Source organism: Orycteropus afer, unplaced genomic scaffold (genome assembly GCF_000298275.1).
Source record: "Orycteropus afer afer isolate SDZICR_OR568_19922 unplaced genomic scaffold, OryAfe1.0 scaffold00054, whole genome shotgun sequence".
Taxonomy (NCBI): domain Eukaryota; kingdom Metazoa; phylum Chordata; class Mammalia; order Tubulidentata; family Orycteropodidae; genus Orycteropus; species Orycteropus afer.
In genome coordinates, this window is record NW_006921641.1 from 10,254,191 (window position 1) to 10,273,579 (window position 19,389).

The 19,389-nt window shown below is 46.2% G+C and overlaps 1 protein-coding gene across 1 annotated transcript in view; it reads right to left on the reverse strand.

The window, feature by feature from the left end:
• Positions 1–19,389, reverse strand: part of PLB1 (phospholipase B1) — a 190,386-nt gene that overhangs the window by 60,655 nt on the left and 110,342 nt on the right. Inside the window, 14 exon segments of the mRNA XM_007938897.2 lie at positions 1,519–1,590; positions 2,153–2,248; positions 3,808–3,912; positions 4,639–4,720; positions 5,843–5,943; positions 6,769–6,834; positions 7,530–7,610; positions 8,001–8,052; positions 9,467–9,575; positions 10,188–10,231; positions 15,752–15,825; positions 16,910–16,968; positions 18,117–18,177; positions 18,971–19,009. Coding sequence (XP_007937088.2) covers positions 1,519–1,590; positions 2,153–2,248; positions 3,808–3,912; positions 4,639–4,720; positions 5,843–5,943; positions 6,769–6,834; positions 7,530–7,610; positions 8,001–8,052; positions 9,467–9,575; positions 10,188–10,231; positions 15,752–15,825; positions 16,910–16,968; positions 18,117–18,177; positions 18,971–19,009 — 1,041 coding nt within the window.

Here is a 19,389-nt window from a genome sequence, read left to right on the forward strand (position 1 = left end):
GCATGTTGCCTAGCTGTACCTAATTTTATTATTCCCCTTAGTCAAAGCACAGCATCAGCAATGGAGCCCTCTGCCAACTCTACTTACTTTCCCGCATCTCCCACATCTTTCTTGCTGCCACTCTTGCTTCCCGATGAGGTGATAATCCACAAGACTGGACCCAAAACTGAGTTTGGGAAAGCAACAGACAGAGAGCATGGTCCAGGGAACTCACTTTCTCAGGAGTCCTGTAGACACATGAGGGAGCTGCAAATCTATTCCCTGGCTGATGCAGCTAGACCCAGGAGGGAAACCTGGTCTCCTGGATTGGGTCAGGCCTCTCTGATTTTATGACTGCTCAGGGCTCTCTGGCCTTATTTGGCTAACCCTTTTATGGTCCATAAAATATGTATCAGCCACCAACATTTTCTGTGTGAGCTCTGGTGGCATAATGAATAAGGCACTTGACTGCTAACTGGAAGGTCAGTGGTTCAAGCCCACCAGCTGCCCTATGGAAGGAAGATGGGGCAATCTACTTCCGTAAAGATTTACAGCCCCAGAAACCCAAGGGGGTCAGTATGAGTTGGAAAAAACTCAATGACAGTGATTTTTTTTTTTAATAACATTTTCCGTCTCTCAGTTTCTTGGGAAGCTGTTATCCCAGTTATAGAATGTGCTATTGCCTGGTTGGGAGTTGCATAACTGCATGATTCTGAAGAAATGGCCTCACTCCACCAATCCTACCACTAGAGTCCACTTGGGATATATGTGCCCCCCATAATTGTATCAAAATCTGTATTACCTCAATTTTTCCCCTTGATTTCAGCATGACTTATATTACTGAGAACATATGATATCAACAACAAATTCAAAGCAGAAATAATTCAGTCATGAAAGGGTTAAAAACCATCTGTAGTGTCTAGAAAAAGGAAGCTCAATGAGAGGGGAAAATGAACCTGGCCCCAGTCCTAGGCTTGAAATAAAATTTAACAACCACTCACATATTCTTCCTTAAAAGGAGTCCCTAACTGAGTCCTCATCCCAGTTCCACCAGGCCAACACTACAGGCTCCTCCTTCGCCCAGTTTTCAGGCTCTCCACCTTGATGCTCCCATCTTTGACCATTCCCTGCTGGAAAATCCCCAAGTCAGGCTATTTGGTCTTTAACCACCACTTCTGAGCCAGGTGGCTCCTCATTGTCCCTTCAACCGGCAGTCAGACTTTTCCCATCTGCACCAAATGCCACTGCTAAAATGAGCCTTTTTGACTTTCTTCTGGCTTCTTGATTCCTCTTCTCAAGAACTCACCTCTCTCACCCCATCCTCTCCCAGCTAATTCTCTCATTCCCAAAGAAATAACTGCTCTGTGCCCTCTTCCCACCACTCTGAAGCCCATGTCCCACACCTACTTCACTGACATTGGTTCCCAGGTGAGTGGGGAAAGGTGGGTAATAAGGAAGCCTGGTGGTGAATGAAGGGAGAAGGACAAAGTCTGCACTCTGGTTTCTAGAGAGGGGCAACAACAGGTCCTCCCTTATTACCTGAGTAGGGCAGGAGAGAGAGATAGCTGCTGTCAGGTCCAGGGTATTCGTTTTTCTTCCTAGCGGTTGAAGCTGATGGGGAAGTAAAGAAAGAGATGGGTGTAGCAATTTATTTCCTCTGAAGTGAACATTCCCTGGCAGCCTCCTGCAGTGAGGAGAGCTAGGAACTTGATTTCATGGAGTCTGGCTTCCACTCCTGGCTCTGCTAGTTGCCAGCTGTGGGACATTGAGCAGGTCTCCTAGCTTCTTTGGGATTCAGCTTCCTCATAAACTCTGAATACATCCCTTGCAGGTCTGTTGAGAGACTTAAATGAGAGAACATGGCTTAAACTGCTTTGCACAGTTGTTGGCACATAGGAAATATTGAGTGAATATGAGGTTTCTGCCTTGAATATATATGGAGAGAGCTCCTCATCACAGTTCCAAATCCAGAGGAGATTAATGTGGGCTGAACAAAATCTGAAGGACTCCATATTTAAAGTTCTACAGACTTCTGCAGATCAACTAGCCCCTCTCCTCTACACCTTGTTTGCAAAGGAGACCCAGAACAAGGCTCCATTCTGTAGGGCTGGGAGGGGCTGGTCCTGTGCCCTGGATGAGAACCCACTGAACCAAGGACACTCATGCATTTTACCATATTGACCCAAAGGGCCCTGGAGAGCTGGGAGTGGAATTTCTGACTCGGATGGATGCAATCTGGGGCAAAGAAGGATGTATCCAGGCGGCCATCCTGAAGGAGAGAAACACCCTTCCTCAAGATCCTGTTGATCCCAGAGGGCCTGGATTGGCCTGACCCCTGGGACTGACCATTCAACACCTTCCTCCCCTCTGGAAGTGCTTGGGGTCATTATCCTTCCATGGGGCCTGATTACCTCAAGCTAAAGATCAGAGCAATCCCATAGCAGAAAACCTCAGTTGACCCCAAACCCAGGCCTTCTTACTGGTTCTACAATTTCCCCTTATATAATCAAAAAGCATCATATTTATATTTAGGAACATTCATATAATGTGCTAAAAACAAACAAACAAAAAACCCATTGCAGTTGAGTTCATTCCAACTCATAGTGACACCATGTGTTACAGAATAGAACAGCCCCATAGAGTTTCCTTGGCTGTCATATTTACATAAACAGATCACAGGCCTTTCTTCTGTGGCACCACTGGGTGAGTTCAAACTGTCAATCTTTACGCTAGTAGTCAAGCACAAACCATTTGCACCACCCAGGAACAACCTATGGCCCTAGCTTATGCTATAGGTAAGGAATGAAGTCCCTGTCTCTGAGGAAACCTGGTGAACCAGCTGAGAAAAGCCATTTCATAGTGCTTGGCCACCTGGTGCTGTGGTCTTAGGGGTGGTGCTGAGCATCTGGGCCCAGCCTTGAGACAGGCCTGGGCACAGCCAATACTAGGGTGTGTGTCCCCTGACCCCAGCCTCTTCTCTCTCTCTTAATATGTTCAGGGGCTCAAAGCTTCTCTCCTTCCAACTATCCTTTAGTTAGGAGAGGCCCTTAGGACAGAGGCCCTGGTAGACAGAATTCACCCTGGTCTACTCACAGATCTCTTCTGTTCAGAGTGGACCTGTCAGGTGAACAGCATAGCTATGTTGTAAACAGATAATACACAGACCCCTCCTTTATAACCAGAGTCATGTGCAGAAATAGAGTGTATATAGGGCAGAAAGTTAATCATTTGGAGTTACATTAGTATGTTATTAGTTGCTGTGGAGTTGGCTCTGACTCCTAGAGATCTTATGTATAACAGAACAAAGTGTTTCCTATTCCTGCAGCACCTTCATGATCGTTGGTGTGTTTGAGTTCATTGCTGATGCTATTTGTGTCAGTTCATCTCATTGAGTGGTTCCCTCATTTTTGTTGACCCTCTACTTTACCAAACATGCTGCCTGTCCATTCCTTATTACCTATATGACTTTAGGAAAGATATTTCACATATCTGAGCCTCTGTTATAGGAGGATAATAGTCATCTCCAAAAGTGGTTGCGAAGATTTAGTGTATGGAAAGCCCAGTGAGAGGCACATAGTAGGTGCTTGATAAAACAGAGGTTATTCTCAGTCATAAAATAAATTTGCCACATCAGACTGTGTCTGGGGATGCAGCCCAAATGTTCAGGAAGGCTGCATCCCCAGAACAGTATCTGGAAAGCAGCTCCCTCCTTTCTGCGTCTTTCCATTTTGTCCCCACTCTCATGGAAGTAATTAGCATGTCTGCATGAAGAGTGCCGTGGGCAGGCTGTACCCCCGGAAACCCCATGGGTGTGGGCGGAGGGTTTACCTTCAGGACTGGGAGCTTAATGTTGTGGAAGAAGGGCTGAAGAACCACAGAGAAGTCCTCCCGTGAGTCATAACGGCCCGACTCCACCAGCTCGCGCATGCTGTCCTGGGAACACACATGACACCTTCAGCATGGGCCCTGAGCAGGCTGAACCCCCAGGGACAGAGACAGGGGTGGTGGGCAGCATGGTGACAGCTCTGTCCCCATCTCCCTGGACAGTGTCTAGGTTGACCCCACCCTTCCTTTGAGAACATGAACACATTTGACTGCAAATTTCTTTCCAGAGAGCTGAGGCAGGTCTGGTCACTTTTTGTTTGTTTGTTTTTAGCAGACTGCAAGCTCTGAAGGTCCAGACAGGAAGTCCAGCAAGGAACAGAAACCTGGCAAGAGTATCCAGAGGGGCTTCCAGCAAGTGGTCCTGCATCCTCCCTCCTGGTGGTCCACCTGTGGTGGTCTGGGCTCTGGGGGTGGTGTGTGGAACTAGTGGGTTGGGCAGGAGTGGTGGCTAAACCTTCAGGGTACAGGGAGAGAGAAAGGTGGTCCCCTGGGGCATCCAGTGCTACTACACTCTTCAGGCCTAGTAATGGTTTAAGCCACCAGGTGCAACTGGGCCATGTGGGCTTTGCCACCTGGTTTCCATTGGGATGACTCCAACCTAGGCTCTGAGGCACCTCAGTTGGGTAGGGCTGTGGAAAGGGTCCATGGTAGGTGGTTGGGTGTCTACTCTCAGACTTCCTCAGCAGCTCTCCCCTTCCCTGTGGGCTCCCCCAGGAAAGTTCTGGGCTGTGTGTGTGGACTGAATGGTGAGGAAAGGGGTCCTCGTGGTCTCACCTGGTAAGCTTGGGTGATGACCTCCAACCTGGCCAGCTCTTGGGAGCTCTCACGTGGGCTCAGAACACAGTTACACAGAACACTGCACAAAGGGGGAAGCAGGAGAACCCAGAGCTGAAGACTGACACTGTGGAGGTCTGGCCTCTGGTTAGGGGCTGGCTTTTGTTGCATGGAGGGTGTATCCCTTAAGCCCTGGCCCAACCTAGTTTAGAAGCACATGTGCTATAAAGTTGGCTGCAATGCCAGGGACAGGTTTTTGTCCTGATGCAGGTACGATGAGGAACCTGAAGTATAAGTGAGCACTCTCATATGAATAGAGTATAAGTTGTGAACAGAGTACAGGTACTAGACCTGCAACAAATTATATTGAGCAAATGAATTCAGGCAGTGAAAATACAACTTTTAATTAAAATTAAATGCATCCTCTGGCATTGGAGCTGGTATTTTGGGGCCTTTTTCACTCATGCCCTCAGACACTTCCTTAGGTTACACCAATGTCCTCCTTTCACATTGACATCTGTGTACTATTTTGTTTTCCTACCTGTAAAATATACTATATGTATTAAAGAGATAAGAGAGAGTTAAAGCATCAGAGCAATGCCTGGTGTGCAGGTGTGCAGTTCATGCTGTAAAAGTATTTATTAAAGAAATGTATGCATAAAGTATAATGAACAATAAAACACACACCCATGTACCTACCACCCAGCTGAGGAAACAAAATATTCCCAGTCTGAAGGTCTCTTGTGACCACCACCCCTCCAATTCTCTTCTTCCTTATACAGACAACTGTTATTCTCAATCATGTGGTTTTATTTCCAGGCACATTTTCTTGCTTTCTGATACATTTTGACCACGTGTGTATACTTTCTATGTTATCCCTTTTCACAGTCTGGGCTACATTCTCTCTCAGACACCAGCATTTGTCCCAGCCAGACCTTACTGCTTATGGCTCCCCCAGGACCACAGAGATTCCTACCTGGCACCTTGAGGTTGAGTAAAGAGTAGAGCCAGGCCAGGAGAGGATGGGGAAGAAGGAAGGTTATGGCTCTGACCTCCAAGAAGGGGATGGTCCTGACACAAGTCCTCCTCTACAGACTTGGACATATGGATGAACAAGACATAAAGACCCTGAGGAGTTGCTGCCATATATGAGCCAGACCAGGGGTAAGCACTTGTCCTTCTGGGGCAGCCAGCGCCTGCCTACCTGGCATGCTGCACTGGGCACTTGTCTGGATTTCCCAGGAACACCTGCCGCATGACACTGGGGCTCATGAAGTCCACGAGGTTGACCAGGGCTCTGGGTACCTAAGGGCAAGGCCACAGATGAGAGAGGGGCTCCCAGGTCTGCTTCCTCCAGCTGCCTTAGTGCTCTGAGAAGGTGGGACAAGCTGGAGGTCCCTTTAGAACTCCAGCTCAGTGCTCTCTGAGTGGAGGTGTGGGGAGGGATCTACCTTGGGCTATCACAGAGGCCCCTGGAGGCCACGTATCACACAACTCCATGGGTGCCACTCCCATGGGCTACAGCGTGAATGGCACTTCCTGGAGTGGGACAACTTGGCTGAGTGAGTCTCAATGCTGAATTCAGCTCACTTCAGCCATTATTCAGTGAGCCCCAACATGTTCACTGTAAATTCAGTGAGATGGGTAACCTGCCCATTAGCCAGAACATAAGCCCTTTACTATTTTCCTTTAGTCCAATTTGACCTAACTCTGATGAATGGGCATGGAGACTCAGCCACCAGAGAAGCACCTGGCAGTCAGTGTTTCCTCCTGAGCAGCTGAAGCAGTGTGTCCTTGCAAAGGATGGGGAGAAGACATGCTACTGGGTGCAGGACCAGAGAGGGACTTAATCTAGACACACACTGGGACCAATGGAGAGAAACTCCCAACCAGCTGCTTCCACCAGGGAATGTCCTGGGTGAAGGTAGTGATTATAAGAGCACCCATTGCCTCCCTTCAAGCCTGAGACCTCTCTGGGCTGTAATTCCTCAAGGCAGGCTCCAACCTCTGGAAAGGGAAGGAGCCCATGCCCTTGGCTATCTCCTTCAGGGGAGGAGATACTTCCACCATTGTTCCTCCACCCCACTACTTTGCTTAAGCTATGCTAGGTTGTGGAAACCTCCCACCCACCTCTCTATGCAAGATGTCCAAAGCATTGCAGAGATGGTCAAAAAAGTTGGCTGAAGAATACAGACTCTGGAAGAGACAGGAGGAATTCGTTAAGGTGGGTGGGCAGTGGACCAATGCAGGCTTCCCTTCTGACTCCAACCCTGAGGACTTGTTCTCCCTCTGGCCTCTAGCTGTGATCACCTGTCAGAATCTGGGATGAACCATTGTTTTGTTGTCAAAACTGGGCCAGCCAGAAGACTGGACCTTCCAGCCAGAACCTTAGTTCAGGAGCAAAAATGGAGGGTCCTCCTTCCACTGATTGGGGTCTACAGTTTCTTCTCTTTCTGGATTCTCAGGAGTTATAAGTGTGGGGCATAGAAACACCATATATCTGCCAACTCAACCCACCTGGTATATGAAGGGAGGGCCAGAAACTTGAGGACTGTGGCATAAGGTATGTGTATGTGTGTGTGTGTGTGTGTGCATGCACATGTGCAAACAGGTGTAGTTGAACAATCCTAGGGTTTGACTGCTAACCAGAAGGCTGGTGGTTCAAACTCACCAGCCACTCCTCGGAAGGAAGACTGGGCAATCTACTTCCATAGAAATACTGCTTTGGAAACCCAAGGTGGGATTGCTATGAGTCGGACTCAACTTGATGGCAATGAGTGTGATTTTTTGGATTTTTTTAGGGTTGATCAAAAGACTTTTCTCAGAGAGGATCTCCAGGGCCTACCATGTAATGTCAGGAGAAAGATATAGGCCTGGCCCACCCATTTTACCGAATCCGTGCAGTAGTCACAGAGATCACTGCCACCAATCATCACAGTGATGACCTTCCAGTCTTCGTGAAAATTTACTCTCTACACAGAGGGAGGAGAATGTTTGATGATTTCCAACAAACAAATAAACAAACAAAACCTCACAGCTCTAGTCCATCCAACCCCTTCACAACTTCCTTGCCCACTTGGAATACTAGAATCAGAACCTCAGAGTTGAAGGAATTTTAGAGGTTTATTTATAGACCACAGAATCTTAGTATCAGGAGGGACATTCAAGGTCACTGTGTCCAGCAACAAACCTCCCCCCAGTGACAGTCTCTTCCAGAAAGCCTCTGACTGGGGGCTGTCCACCCTGTGCTTGGCTGTCTCTAGTGAGTGAGCTCACAGCTTCTCACGGCAGACCATTCCATTTGGGGACAAGCCTAATGGGTTAGAAAATTCATTTTATCAACAAACATAAATCTGACTCACATGGTCCTCTTTCATCCTCTGTACCAGAGTATGGACTTGGTGCACAAGTTCCCTGAGAAGGAGAGGAAAGTAGTGCCTTTGTTGAGGAGCCACTGTGCCCAGATTTTTCCACCCAAGACCTGAAGTGGAGGCTTCCAGGCCCCATCTCTGCTGCATGAGCTGCAGAGACCCTGAGGCTCAGAGATGAAAAGGAACCACATGCTGGTGCTTGCCTTCTCTGGAGAGTTATTGCAACAAATAACCATCTGAAAAGCCAATTGTGTGCTTGTTCTACAGGTACAATCAAGGGTGTTCCACTTATGCTTGCTGTTCATGGTCTTTCTAGGACTCCATGTGCACAATTTCTTTTAGGATTCCATGTCAAGAAACCATTAGTCTCTTTTGAAAGATTTGTATGTATCCTCAAAGCAGACCTATGAAAGTTTTAACATGCTTTTTTTGTTTGTTTGTTTGTTTTTACCTTGGCTACCAGGAGGCTCAGAGTCTGATGCTCAAGGACAGTAAATAAAAGCACTCAGATTGACAGAGTTGCTTCTTTTTTTCCCCTAATGGTGTGGTTTTTCTCTCTTATATATATGTTAATTTTCATAAACTTATCTAAATACTTCTTATAGAAAGAGCGGGGATATAGATATACACTGTACACATGCCTGGGTTTATACCCCTGGAAGGAATATATCTCAGGTACTCAATTCCCTGCCAGCTCAGGCCCCGTTATAGGCCTGGGGCACGATAGATCCACAGCACAGTGATCTTGGGGATATGGTGGTAGGCTTATCTGTCCTCCACTGTTTATATTATCCAGAGGAGTCTTCCCAGGCAAAGTGAGCAGGTCTGGGGTCATGCCTGTTGACTAGAAGGATGTAGGTCTGAGCAAGAAATGGTATGTGACAGAGCAAAAAGACTCAGATGGGGTGCCTCATGGAGCAGGGTGAGGATCCCCCACTGGAGGTTGTCTAGGGAGACTGGATAGTTCTTCCATTCTTCTCTACTAGATTCATTGGTAAGTTCCATCACAGGGTGAAGGACAGGACAAGCTGCTCCTGAGTCCTCTAAGGCTGAAGATTCTGAACAGCCCATCCATTTTGGTTGGCCTTGTTGACGTTTTGGGGGAATTGCCACCTGTGAGGCTCTGGGGAGAGTAGATCACTCTAGCATTGTTATGCCATGATAATTTTTAAAAATTAGATAAGGTTGCTTAGTGAGCCCAATTACTAGATCATATTGCATGTGAAAGAAAGGCTAGGAGTTTAGGCTCTAAGGGCCTTCCTCTTTTCCATGGCTGGCCAGAGTCTCTCTAGCTCCCATCTTAGTCATAGGGGTAGCCAGGTAAGAGTAGTCCCAGATCCTCTCAAGTTGTTCCTGTTGATGAATAAACATCCCTTTGCATACAGAGATCAGTTTAATTATCTTACAGGGGGGACATGTGCCCATCCCAGAGCCCCCCCACCCCCACCCAAACATACTCAGCCTTTGCTCCAGGAACAGCCTGATTGAGGAATGCATTTGTGTCATCGGCTTCACCCGTGCCCACTGCATAGCCTGTGAGGTTTCTGTTAAATTTCCGAAGGATATCTGGAAGAGAAGGGGAGTGAAGCGACCACAGAGAGCTCAGGCTAGAAGTCCAGGGTATCTTCTCTGGTCCTGTGGGGTCCAAGGTCCCAAAGTGGGCTGTGCTCTCATCCTCATGCAGCTTGGGGTGGTGCTGGACAGGAGAGGCAGGTAGGGAAATGGAGCTAGCTATACAGAGGATGAGGATAGGCTACACAGAGGCCACTTGGGCCAAGGCAGCAAGAATCCACCCCTTCTTTTTTTTCCCTCACACTTTGCAATTCACAGTGCAGTCAATCCTACCTTATTTGTCTCAGCAATTCCCTGGGTGAGCTGAGGAAAGCTTTTACAGTTGAAGGAACTTAAGGCTCAGAATATCAGGTCTCTTGCCCTAGTCATTGGGGAAACATGGTGAAGGGCCAGAGCTTCAACCTGGGTCTCCTGGTTTAAAATCCAGCATTTATTCCACACACCACCCCCTGCACAAGACTGGCTGTCTACAGGCCACTCTTCCTGCTTCAATGTCAGCTCATGAGAGAGATGCTACTTGCTCCTTTCTTAGCTGGGAGGGACACTCAGGAAGCCTAGAGGAGAAATAGAACCAGTGGATATACTCAAGACCCTTTGGTTACTTACTAGGTAATGTGGTCACATTCTTCAGGTAGCCATCCCCTCCTGAACTGTAGTGAGTGAGCAAGGCAGAGAGTGAGAGAGAATGAGGCAGAAAGAGAGAATGAGAGAGGGAGATTGAATCAATATATTCTTTGTACAAAAAGTGGCCCCATCTTTCTTAGTGCCATGACAAGAAGATGTGCCAGATCTCTCTCTTTGTTTTGAGGAATCCTGAGAAAAATGTAAATTCATGTACAGATTGAGTCCCCCTCCCCCAAATCCAGGATTTGTCCACAGTATCAGGAGGGAGAGCCCCTAGCTGAATATGTCCCAGCTGCCTAGCCCTGAACTAGAAGCTCCCCATTGGTTTATCCCCCAATCATATGACATCTTCAACTTACAAAGTAGGAAACCGAGGTGCATAGGAATCAATTACCTTGCTAGGACTACAAACCAGCTTGAGCTGGAAACCTTTAAAAAATGGGTAAGCTTCTCCTCTGTCCAGTGCAACTCCACTGGAAAGTTCAGGAAATGGCCTTTCACTGCCCAATCTCATTTCATCTAATCTAATCAAGTTTTATGGTCCTCCAATCTAACCTCCAGACATACTGTAAAGATTTCATTTCTTTTCATGCATTGGAATTGTTTGTCATGCAGAGGTAGGGAAAGAAATATTATAATAAATTCCAATATTCAGGACATAATGTATTTATACATATTTTTCTTCTATGCCTCCCTCCTCAATCCAAGCATGTTTTTCCAGGCCCTTAGATTTTTCAAACACAGCCTTGACATCTAGCCCCCCAGCAGGGACTACTCAAAGGGCAGGCCATCAGTCAGAGCCAGGGTTGTCCTTCAGTCAAGGAACGTTTGGAACGAAGTTGACTATATCTCATACCAGGATGGTCAAGGGCTTAAGTCAGAGACTAAGCAAACAGGCCCCAGGTGATGGAGAGGAAGACGCTCCAGTAAGCACTGCTCTCCTCCTTCACTCTCCACAACTTCCCAGAAAGTGCCTAAATATATTTTGGCTAGTTCCTGTTCATTTGTTTGAGCTTCCAATTCTTCTCCAGCTTTGCACGAAGCTGCCGCTTTATCCACTTCCTGATCCTTCTTCTCTGGACTAAAGGCACTTAATCAGAATATTTTACACTGGAGAGGAAATTACAAATCCATATGCCTCCTTTAATCACTGTATTTGAACTCTATTACCTTTTTCTCTTCAATTAACATAGACATACATAAACACATACACATCAAGTACTTTCTATTGCAATTTCTTGTCTAAAGGCATTTTTGTTCTAAAACCAGCATGATGGTAGATTAAGACCAAAATGTTGCCAAAAATCTTTCTCTAATCTCATTTAAAGAGAAAATTTGGGGGAGAAGTGAGAGGATTATACAAATAAGTATGTTGTTGTTGTTGTTTGCCGTCGAGTCGGCCCCAACTCATAGCGACCCCTCCTTGGGTTTTCGAGGCAGTATCACTATGGAAGTAGGATTGCCCAACCTTCCTTCCGAGGAGTGGCTGGTGGGTTTGAACCGCCAGCCTTCTGGTGAGCAGTCAAGTGCCTTAGGCACTATGCTACCAGAGCTCCTACAAATAAGTATGTTGTTGTTGTTGTTGTTGTTAAGTGCCGTCGAGTCGTTTCCGACTCATAGTGACCCCATGCACAGCAGAACGAAACACTGCCCGATCCCGCGCCAGCCCCACAATCCCTGCTATACTTGAGCCCATCATCGCAGCCACCATGTCAATCCATCTCGTTGAAGGCCTCCCCCTCTTTCGTCGACCCTCCACCCTACCAAGCATGACATCCTTCTCCAGGGTCCTTCTTACAACATGACCAAAATAGGTGAGATGAAGTCTGGCCATTCTTGCTTCCAAGGAGCATTCTGGCTGCACTTCCTCCAGAACAGATCTGTTAGGTCTTTTAGCAGTCCACGGTACTTTCAGCATTCTTCGCCAGCACCACAACTCAAAAGCATCAACTCTTCTTCAGTCTTCCTTATTCATTGTCCAGCTCTCACATGCATATGAGGTGATTGGAAATATCATGGCTTGTGTCAGGCGCACCTTAGTCCTCAAGGAGATATCCTTGCTCCTCAACACTTGATACAGTTCCTTCGCAGTTGACTTTCCCAATGCTACACGTCGTCTAATGTCCTGACTGCTGCTTCCATTGGCATCTATTTTAGAACCAAGCAATGTGAATTCTTTGACAACCTCAATCTTCTCTCCATTTATTGTGATGCTGCTCATTGGTCCAGTTGTGAAGATTTTTGTTTTCTTTATATTGAGACGTAATCCATACTGCAGACTGTGTTCTTCCACCTTCATCAGTAGATGCCTTAAGTCATCCTCACTTTCAGCAAGCAAAGTTGTATCATCTGCATATCTCAGGTTATTAATGATTCTTCCTCCAATCCTGATACCACGCTTTTCTTCATATAGTCCAGCTTCTCAGATTATTTGCTCAGCATATAACAAATAAGTATAGAGGAGCAAAATTATTTAAGCCCTTATTTTGATCAGAACCGTGAAAGAAAACCAAACCAAACAGCTAGTCTACACTAGACCCTTCAGATTGATGGGATTTATATCACATTATGAGCTCAATGGCTGGGCTTTGTTTGTGCACAGAGACACATTTCTCAATAGATATGCTAAAAACGTATGTTGAAGAAGGTTCAGTAATGTGAAATTGAACTAATTAAAAGACAAAGAAAGGCATTTTTTTTTTTTCGGTAAGTAAATTTTATTTTGGTCTTTGAATGGCCTCAAACAAGCAAACTTGTTTCAGTGGAAGAAAAGGAATGGTCTAAAGATCTGCCACAGGATTAACTTAGTGAAGCTGGGACCTTCCCTGGACTAGGCCCAGAACAAGGAGCCTTGGAAATATTCACAACCAAACCACCCTCTGCAAATTCTGCCCCCAAGCTCCTCAATCCCCCAAGAATTCTCCTTTGTCCAACTCTTGAGAGAAGCAGCTCAAATACCATTCTTAATACCATTCTTTTACCTGGAGTCATTAATTGCCTGGTCTTTCCAATCTAGAAGCTTTAATGGCTTTAGAAAATGTCTCTTCTCAGATGAATCTATCACACAGCTATTTCCCAGAGGATGCTAATAGGTGTTATGCAAAAATAAAGAGTTCTGGAATTAAAGGGAACTGCATTAAATAAATTTAAATAGATTTCTTAATTGCAGGGCTTCTTGGAGCATTTATAGGGTTAATGTCCATTGTGAATTCCCCAGGGAGGAATAATTGGCGGTGTTTCCCAAACAAATACAAAGGAACATGGATGGGGCTTGTATTCCAAGGAACACACTTTGGGAAATGTTAATCTACATATTCTACCGAGTGTCAAAATGCTGCTCAGATGTTGACCTAGAGCATTCATCCTTAACACGTGTAGATCTTGGGACAGGTATTTGTAATACTGAGGACAAATAACATGTTTAAAGGGACAGTAGCTATTGAATAGTAGGCTTTGGAGTTAGAACCAGAAGATTCAAACATTAAGCCTTAATGTTATTTATAGGAGGAAACAGAACAATTGGAATTTCCAGTTGCTGCAGAAACTTTTAGCTGAAGAATGCCTGTTTGTACCCAGATCCCAGGAACCCATCTATTTGGACTATGTGTGAAGTTGGGCAGATCTCACTTCCCTAGACGGTGCCACCATCTGTAGCTTATCAGTCATCTGTTGTATACTTTGTCTACTTTCTTTTCTATTTCCCACACTATGATGTGAGGTCATTGCTTTTGTTTCCTAAGATTAAGTGCAGCTGCCATGCAACCTCATATTTCTTTAAGTTGTAATAGGCTCTGGTTTCTTTCTTTTCCTCTAATTTTTCTTTTTTCTTGCAGCCTCATTAACGTTTGGGCTGGAGTGGTTGGGAGGGAGGCTCTGTTTTGTTACAGGGCAGCCTGTTAGAGACCACCTACTTGGCAGAGGAAACCCAGAAACTTGGGGGACTGTGGAGGCTGGATAAGACATTTACCTCAGCTCTCAGAGGGATGATGACCTCATGCTAAGGACCTCCTGGACTCTCTGATTGCTACAGGCTGAGTGATGTCACCACATTCCTGCCAAGCAAACCTTCCTCTATGTGACTTTCTTTGGGTTTGGCTTGAGAACTATCACAGTCCTGATTATCATCCATGCTGCTCCCTTTCATTTCTTGGGGGAATATTATTTTATTTGAATTCATTTTGAAGAAAAGGGAGGTGGCAAGTGTGCAACCTCTTGTTATCACTGTGCCCTCTTGTGGTTGGCTTTCTTCTAGTTGTTTTCCTAGGTAACAAATGGATTGGGAGCCAACCATCAATTACTTTGAGGCATACATAAACATGAACTTTATTAGGAAAGAAAGAAACTCAAGAATACCAACCCCTCACTCCCCACCCCTCACACATCCTGAGCTTTTCCACTTCTGTCTGGAATGCCTTCTTATTCTTTCCACCTATCTAATCACTAGTGGCTAAATCACTCGACTGCTAACCAGAAGGCTGGCGGTTCAAACCCACCAGCCACTCCTTGGAAGGAAGGTTGGGCAATCCTACTTCCATAGTGATACTGCCTCGGAAACCCAAGGAGGGGTCGCTATGAGTCGGGGCCGACTCGACGGCACATAACAACAACAACAACAACAATCACTAGTCTAGGAGCTCTAGTGGCATAGTGCCTAAGGCATTTGACTGCTAACCAGAAGGCTTGGGGTTCAAACTCACCAGCCACTCCTCAGAAGGAAGACTGGGCAATCTCCTTCCATAGAGATAACACTTGGAAACCCAAGAAGGGGTCACTATGAGTCAGAAATGACTCAATGGCAGTGAGTTTTGAGCTTTTACTCGCAAGTCTTTCAAGACATAACCCGGATGCCACCTTGTTTGTGAAGCCTTCCGTTTCTGCTGATCTGGCTGGGTACTCCCTCTTCTACATTCCTGTAGTACTCAAGTATCTTTTGTTCTTAAACAGCATTTGCTGATTGAGCACCAGGATTTGCCTGTGCTTTCCATGTATTCCCCTCACCCACCAGCATTGTGTTGATGGTCAGCAATGCCCCTTGATTGTGACTTTATTTTCTCCTGAAGAGTGCAGTCGTTTCAGAGGTTCTCTGAGCAGGTGTGTATGTGTGTGTAAAGGCAGAATTGTGAGTGCAGAACAACATAAATAAATACATCTAGACAGTAAACAGAGCAGTAAGGACATCGACAGGTACACATATCCATGCAACGGGGCAGCTGATGGTTCAGAGATCTGGTGCTTTGTAGGTGCATTTTGTGTTGGATGTGTTGACCCAGGAGTCTGGTAAGAATCCTGGTTTAGTTTTTCTGCATAATTAAAAAAAAAAAAAAAAAGATTATCGACCACAAAATACTCATCCCTTCCCACTGCAACTAAATTTCATGTTTTGCAGAAATATATAGTTTTTCTTCTGGAAGCTCCTTCCAGATCTAGTCTTTGCTCTTTGGCATTCATGCATTTACAAAGGATAAGCTTCCCCCCACTCCCCGCCAATCTCTTCAATTGAGCATGGCAGGGTGGGGGGTGCAGAAGAGAGTCAAAGTTAACATTACCTGTATGAGAGTCCCCGATACTGTGTGGTGACATCGGGAAGGTCATCTGGTTTGGAGCCAATTCCCTTGCCAGCCTTTAAAAACATATCAAAATTCGTAAGAAAATCAGCAAGTCAGAGAAGAGGGAGGCTGATAACATGCAGGGCTTCCGAAGAGGTAGTTACCAAGTTACCAACGCACTCACATACTGGAGTCTGAAGAGCAGTTTGCATACCCCTGTGGATACTCCTACCCAACCAGGAGCCTTCAAGCCAATCTCTTCACTTGCCTGAGTCTCAGCTGCCTTCTTACTAAACAGAGGACAACCCCAGGCCTGGGGGTAATTACTGGGCCTGTTGAATTGTCAATTTCCTCATCTATAAAATGTTGTTGTTGTTGTTATTTGCCGTCGAGTCGGCGCCGACTCATAGCGACCCCTCCTTGGGTTTCCGAGGCAGTATCTCTACGGAAGTAGGATTGCCCAACCTTCCTTCCGAGGAGTGGCTGGTGGATTTGAACTGCCAGCCTTCTGGTTAGCAGTCAAGTGCCTTAGCCACTATGCTACCAGAGCTCCCCATCTATAAAATAGGACTGTGGAATCTACCTTATAGGGCTTTTTGTGGAATCTACCTTATAGGGCTTTTTGGGTTTTAAGGAGACTAAGAGAGAAAATGCATGCACATTGCTTAGCACAGTTTCTAGTACCTAGAAAGTGTCCTCCAAAAGGATTAGCTGTTATTAATTTTGATCAAGCACTTTATACTACACTTAAAAACAAAACAAAACAACTATGCTGGAGAGGTGCATCCTTATGCACTTCCCTCTTAAGAATTTATCAGTATCTGCAAAGGACTAATCGCTGTAGGGATGTTGCTTAGCTTTAGATTTTCCCCATTTTTATGTCTGACCTACAAGCTAGTATTTTAAAGAACAATTTGGCTTACAGAAATAAAGCAAGAAGGCAATAGAAGAGATCCTTTCTGAGTTGCACAGGCAATCTAGAAGACCAGCTCATAAACTCTAGGAGAGGTGGGCAAGGCCTTAGAAGCCATTCAGACAGGTTGTTCATCCACTAGCATCTCACTTATTTTTCCTGTCAGAACAGGCAGATGGTGCCTTCTGCCATCCATGGAACCTAGCACAGCCACCCCTACCAGGACCAGAGTCAAGAGTCCTTACTGTCAGAGAATCCCCCAGAGCAGCCACAACTTGAATATCTGCGGGTCTCAGGGCATGCACTAGAAAGACAAGAGGAAGCTGAAGTCAGAGTCTGTTGCTTCTTGTTGGAGCAAGAATAGAAACATGACCTGCATGTGCATTTGGGTCATACAGGAGTGAGAATTCACAGTGCTGGGGAGCCTATGGTTGTATGAGGACAGAGTTTCCCTGTGAGAGAAACAATCAACTGATCCTGGGCCTATGGAGGGCAGAAGAGGGTCAAGAAAAGGCAGGAAGATGAATTAAGAGAGAGAAAGGGAGGTTGGGGAGGTAGATAACTAGAGAGAAAGAAAGGGGAGCCATGGAAGAGTTTTTCCTCATTAGAGAGGACAGAATGGAGTGCCACTCCTTTGGTGCCTAGCAGTCATGTGGGACACCAGCTGTGGCCTGAGCTCATAAGCCAGATGGGCGCTGCACCATCTGAGGTGAAATGCAGGGCCCAGTGCACAGCCAGTCAGGGCTGGATTCTAGATTTCCAGCAAGAATCTGAGGAGTAATCAAGTCTCCACTGAAGAGTCTAGGGGACTTTCCAGACCTTGCTGGCAGGCATGCATGCTAGAACTGTGATTGCAGACCCTGGGCCACAAAAGTGGCTCACAGAACTAGCCTCCTCTTGGGACCTCTGGGTTCAGTGGGGCCACTTTACAGGGCATGGCCACCAACAGGAGGGGGTTCCTGCAGTGGCTCCAGCTCATGCTCCCTGTACCAAGCTAGAGCAGGAGGACAGCACACTGCTTTTGGCCCTGATTTCGTGGAAGCCTGCTAGGCATGATATGGCCATGGGCAGAGTGGAACTTGTCCCAGCAACAACCCCAGACCCCAGAGAGGAAACAAGTGCAGATTATAAATATATCATATAGTTTGCATATTAAAAATCTTATCAAAGAACTTATTGGCATGTAAAACCAAAAAAAAAAAACAAAAAACAAAAAAAAAACCTATTGCTCTCAAGTTGAGTCTCATAGCAACCCCCATTGGGTTTCTTAAGTGGTAAGTCTTTATGGAAGTAGATTACTCCATCATCCTTCCATGGAGCAGCTGATGGGTTTGAACCACCAACCTTCTGTAGCAGACAAATGCCTTAGGCACTTTGCCACCAGAGCTCCTTATTGGCACGTAAGCCCTTGTGAAGTGGCCCCTGGGCCCTGATGTGCCATAGGTGTCTTACCTGAGGTGGGGGGTGAGACAGAAGGAGTTCTATTCCTACACAGCAGCCAGCTCCCATGATCCTAAGGGCATAGAATCAAACCCAGGATTTCAGGGTTGAAAGAGACCACAGAGGCTACCTGGGCATCAGACTTGCCCAGGGATCTTGGAAAAAATACAGATTCCTGGGTCCCAGCCTTAACAAGGGGCCTAGAAAGGACATTTTTAGAAAACTCCCTAGATGATTTTGAATTTTCAAAATAACAAAAGTCCACTGCTGTTGAGTCTATTCTGACTCATAGCAACCCTATAGGACAGAGTAGAACTGCCCCAAAGGGTTTCCAAGATTATAAATCTTTACAGAGCAGATTGCTTTATCTTACTCCCATGGAGTGGCTGGTGAATTTGAACTGCAAACGTCTTTTGGTTAGCAGCTGAGTGCTTTAACTACTGAGCTACCAGGGCTCCTCTTTTTTTTTTTTTTTTTTTAATATCAGCAAGGTTGGAGTTGGATCTGGCTCGTCCATCATCCAATGCAAGAATCAAGGCATTGACAGTATCAGCCCTCTATTTCTTTGCCAACATGCCCATCTTTACAAAGAGGATAGTTATCTTCATTTATATCTTTGATGAAGCTATGATTTGACTGGCTGGACCCCTATCCAGGCTGCTATCAATGGAGTTTACTCTGCCCTCTACCCTGCCTCCAGTAGTCTAAGCCATAGTAGGTGGGTGGCCTTTATATAAGAATGAGAACCCCCCTTCAGTTGGCCCATAAGGAACTGCCCACTTTCCCACCCTGCCCTCTTGGGCCATTTCCATCCAGGGTTGGCCACTACATCCCCTGGAGAGTCCAAAGGAAGCCACATGCAGTACCTGTACATTGTTCTTGTATGTGCCCAGAAACGGAGAGACCTGTGAGAAGAGGGAGAAGATCCAATAGCAGCAAAGTTGGCTTGCTTCCTGCACTGATCTGCTCACCAGCCATCAATAAGCACTGGCCTTGGACTGTACACTCTCCGACTCCCCTGCCCCACATCCCCAAGCCTGGCCCCTCCTGCCAGGCTGACAGGGATGACTACAGTGGGCTCCCTCCAGGACACATTGGTGCCTTCTTAGCAACCAGAGTCCAGCAGGGGCTCCCCAGGAACATGTCTTCCCTTTGTTCCTATCCTGCTGACCGTGGACAACTGTGTCACCTCCCATTCTCTACTCAGCACCATCCCACTTTCTGCTGATGAAGCCTATGACCCCACTCCACAGACTGATCTCTTTCCCAGTGTGGGCTCCTTCCT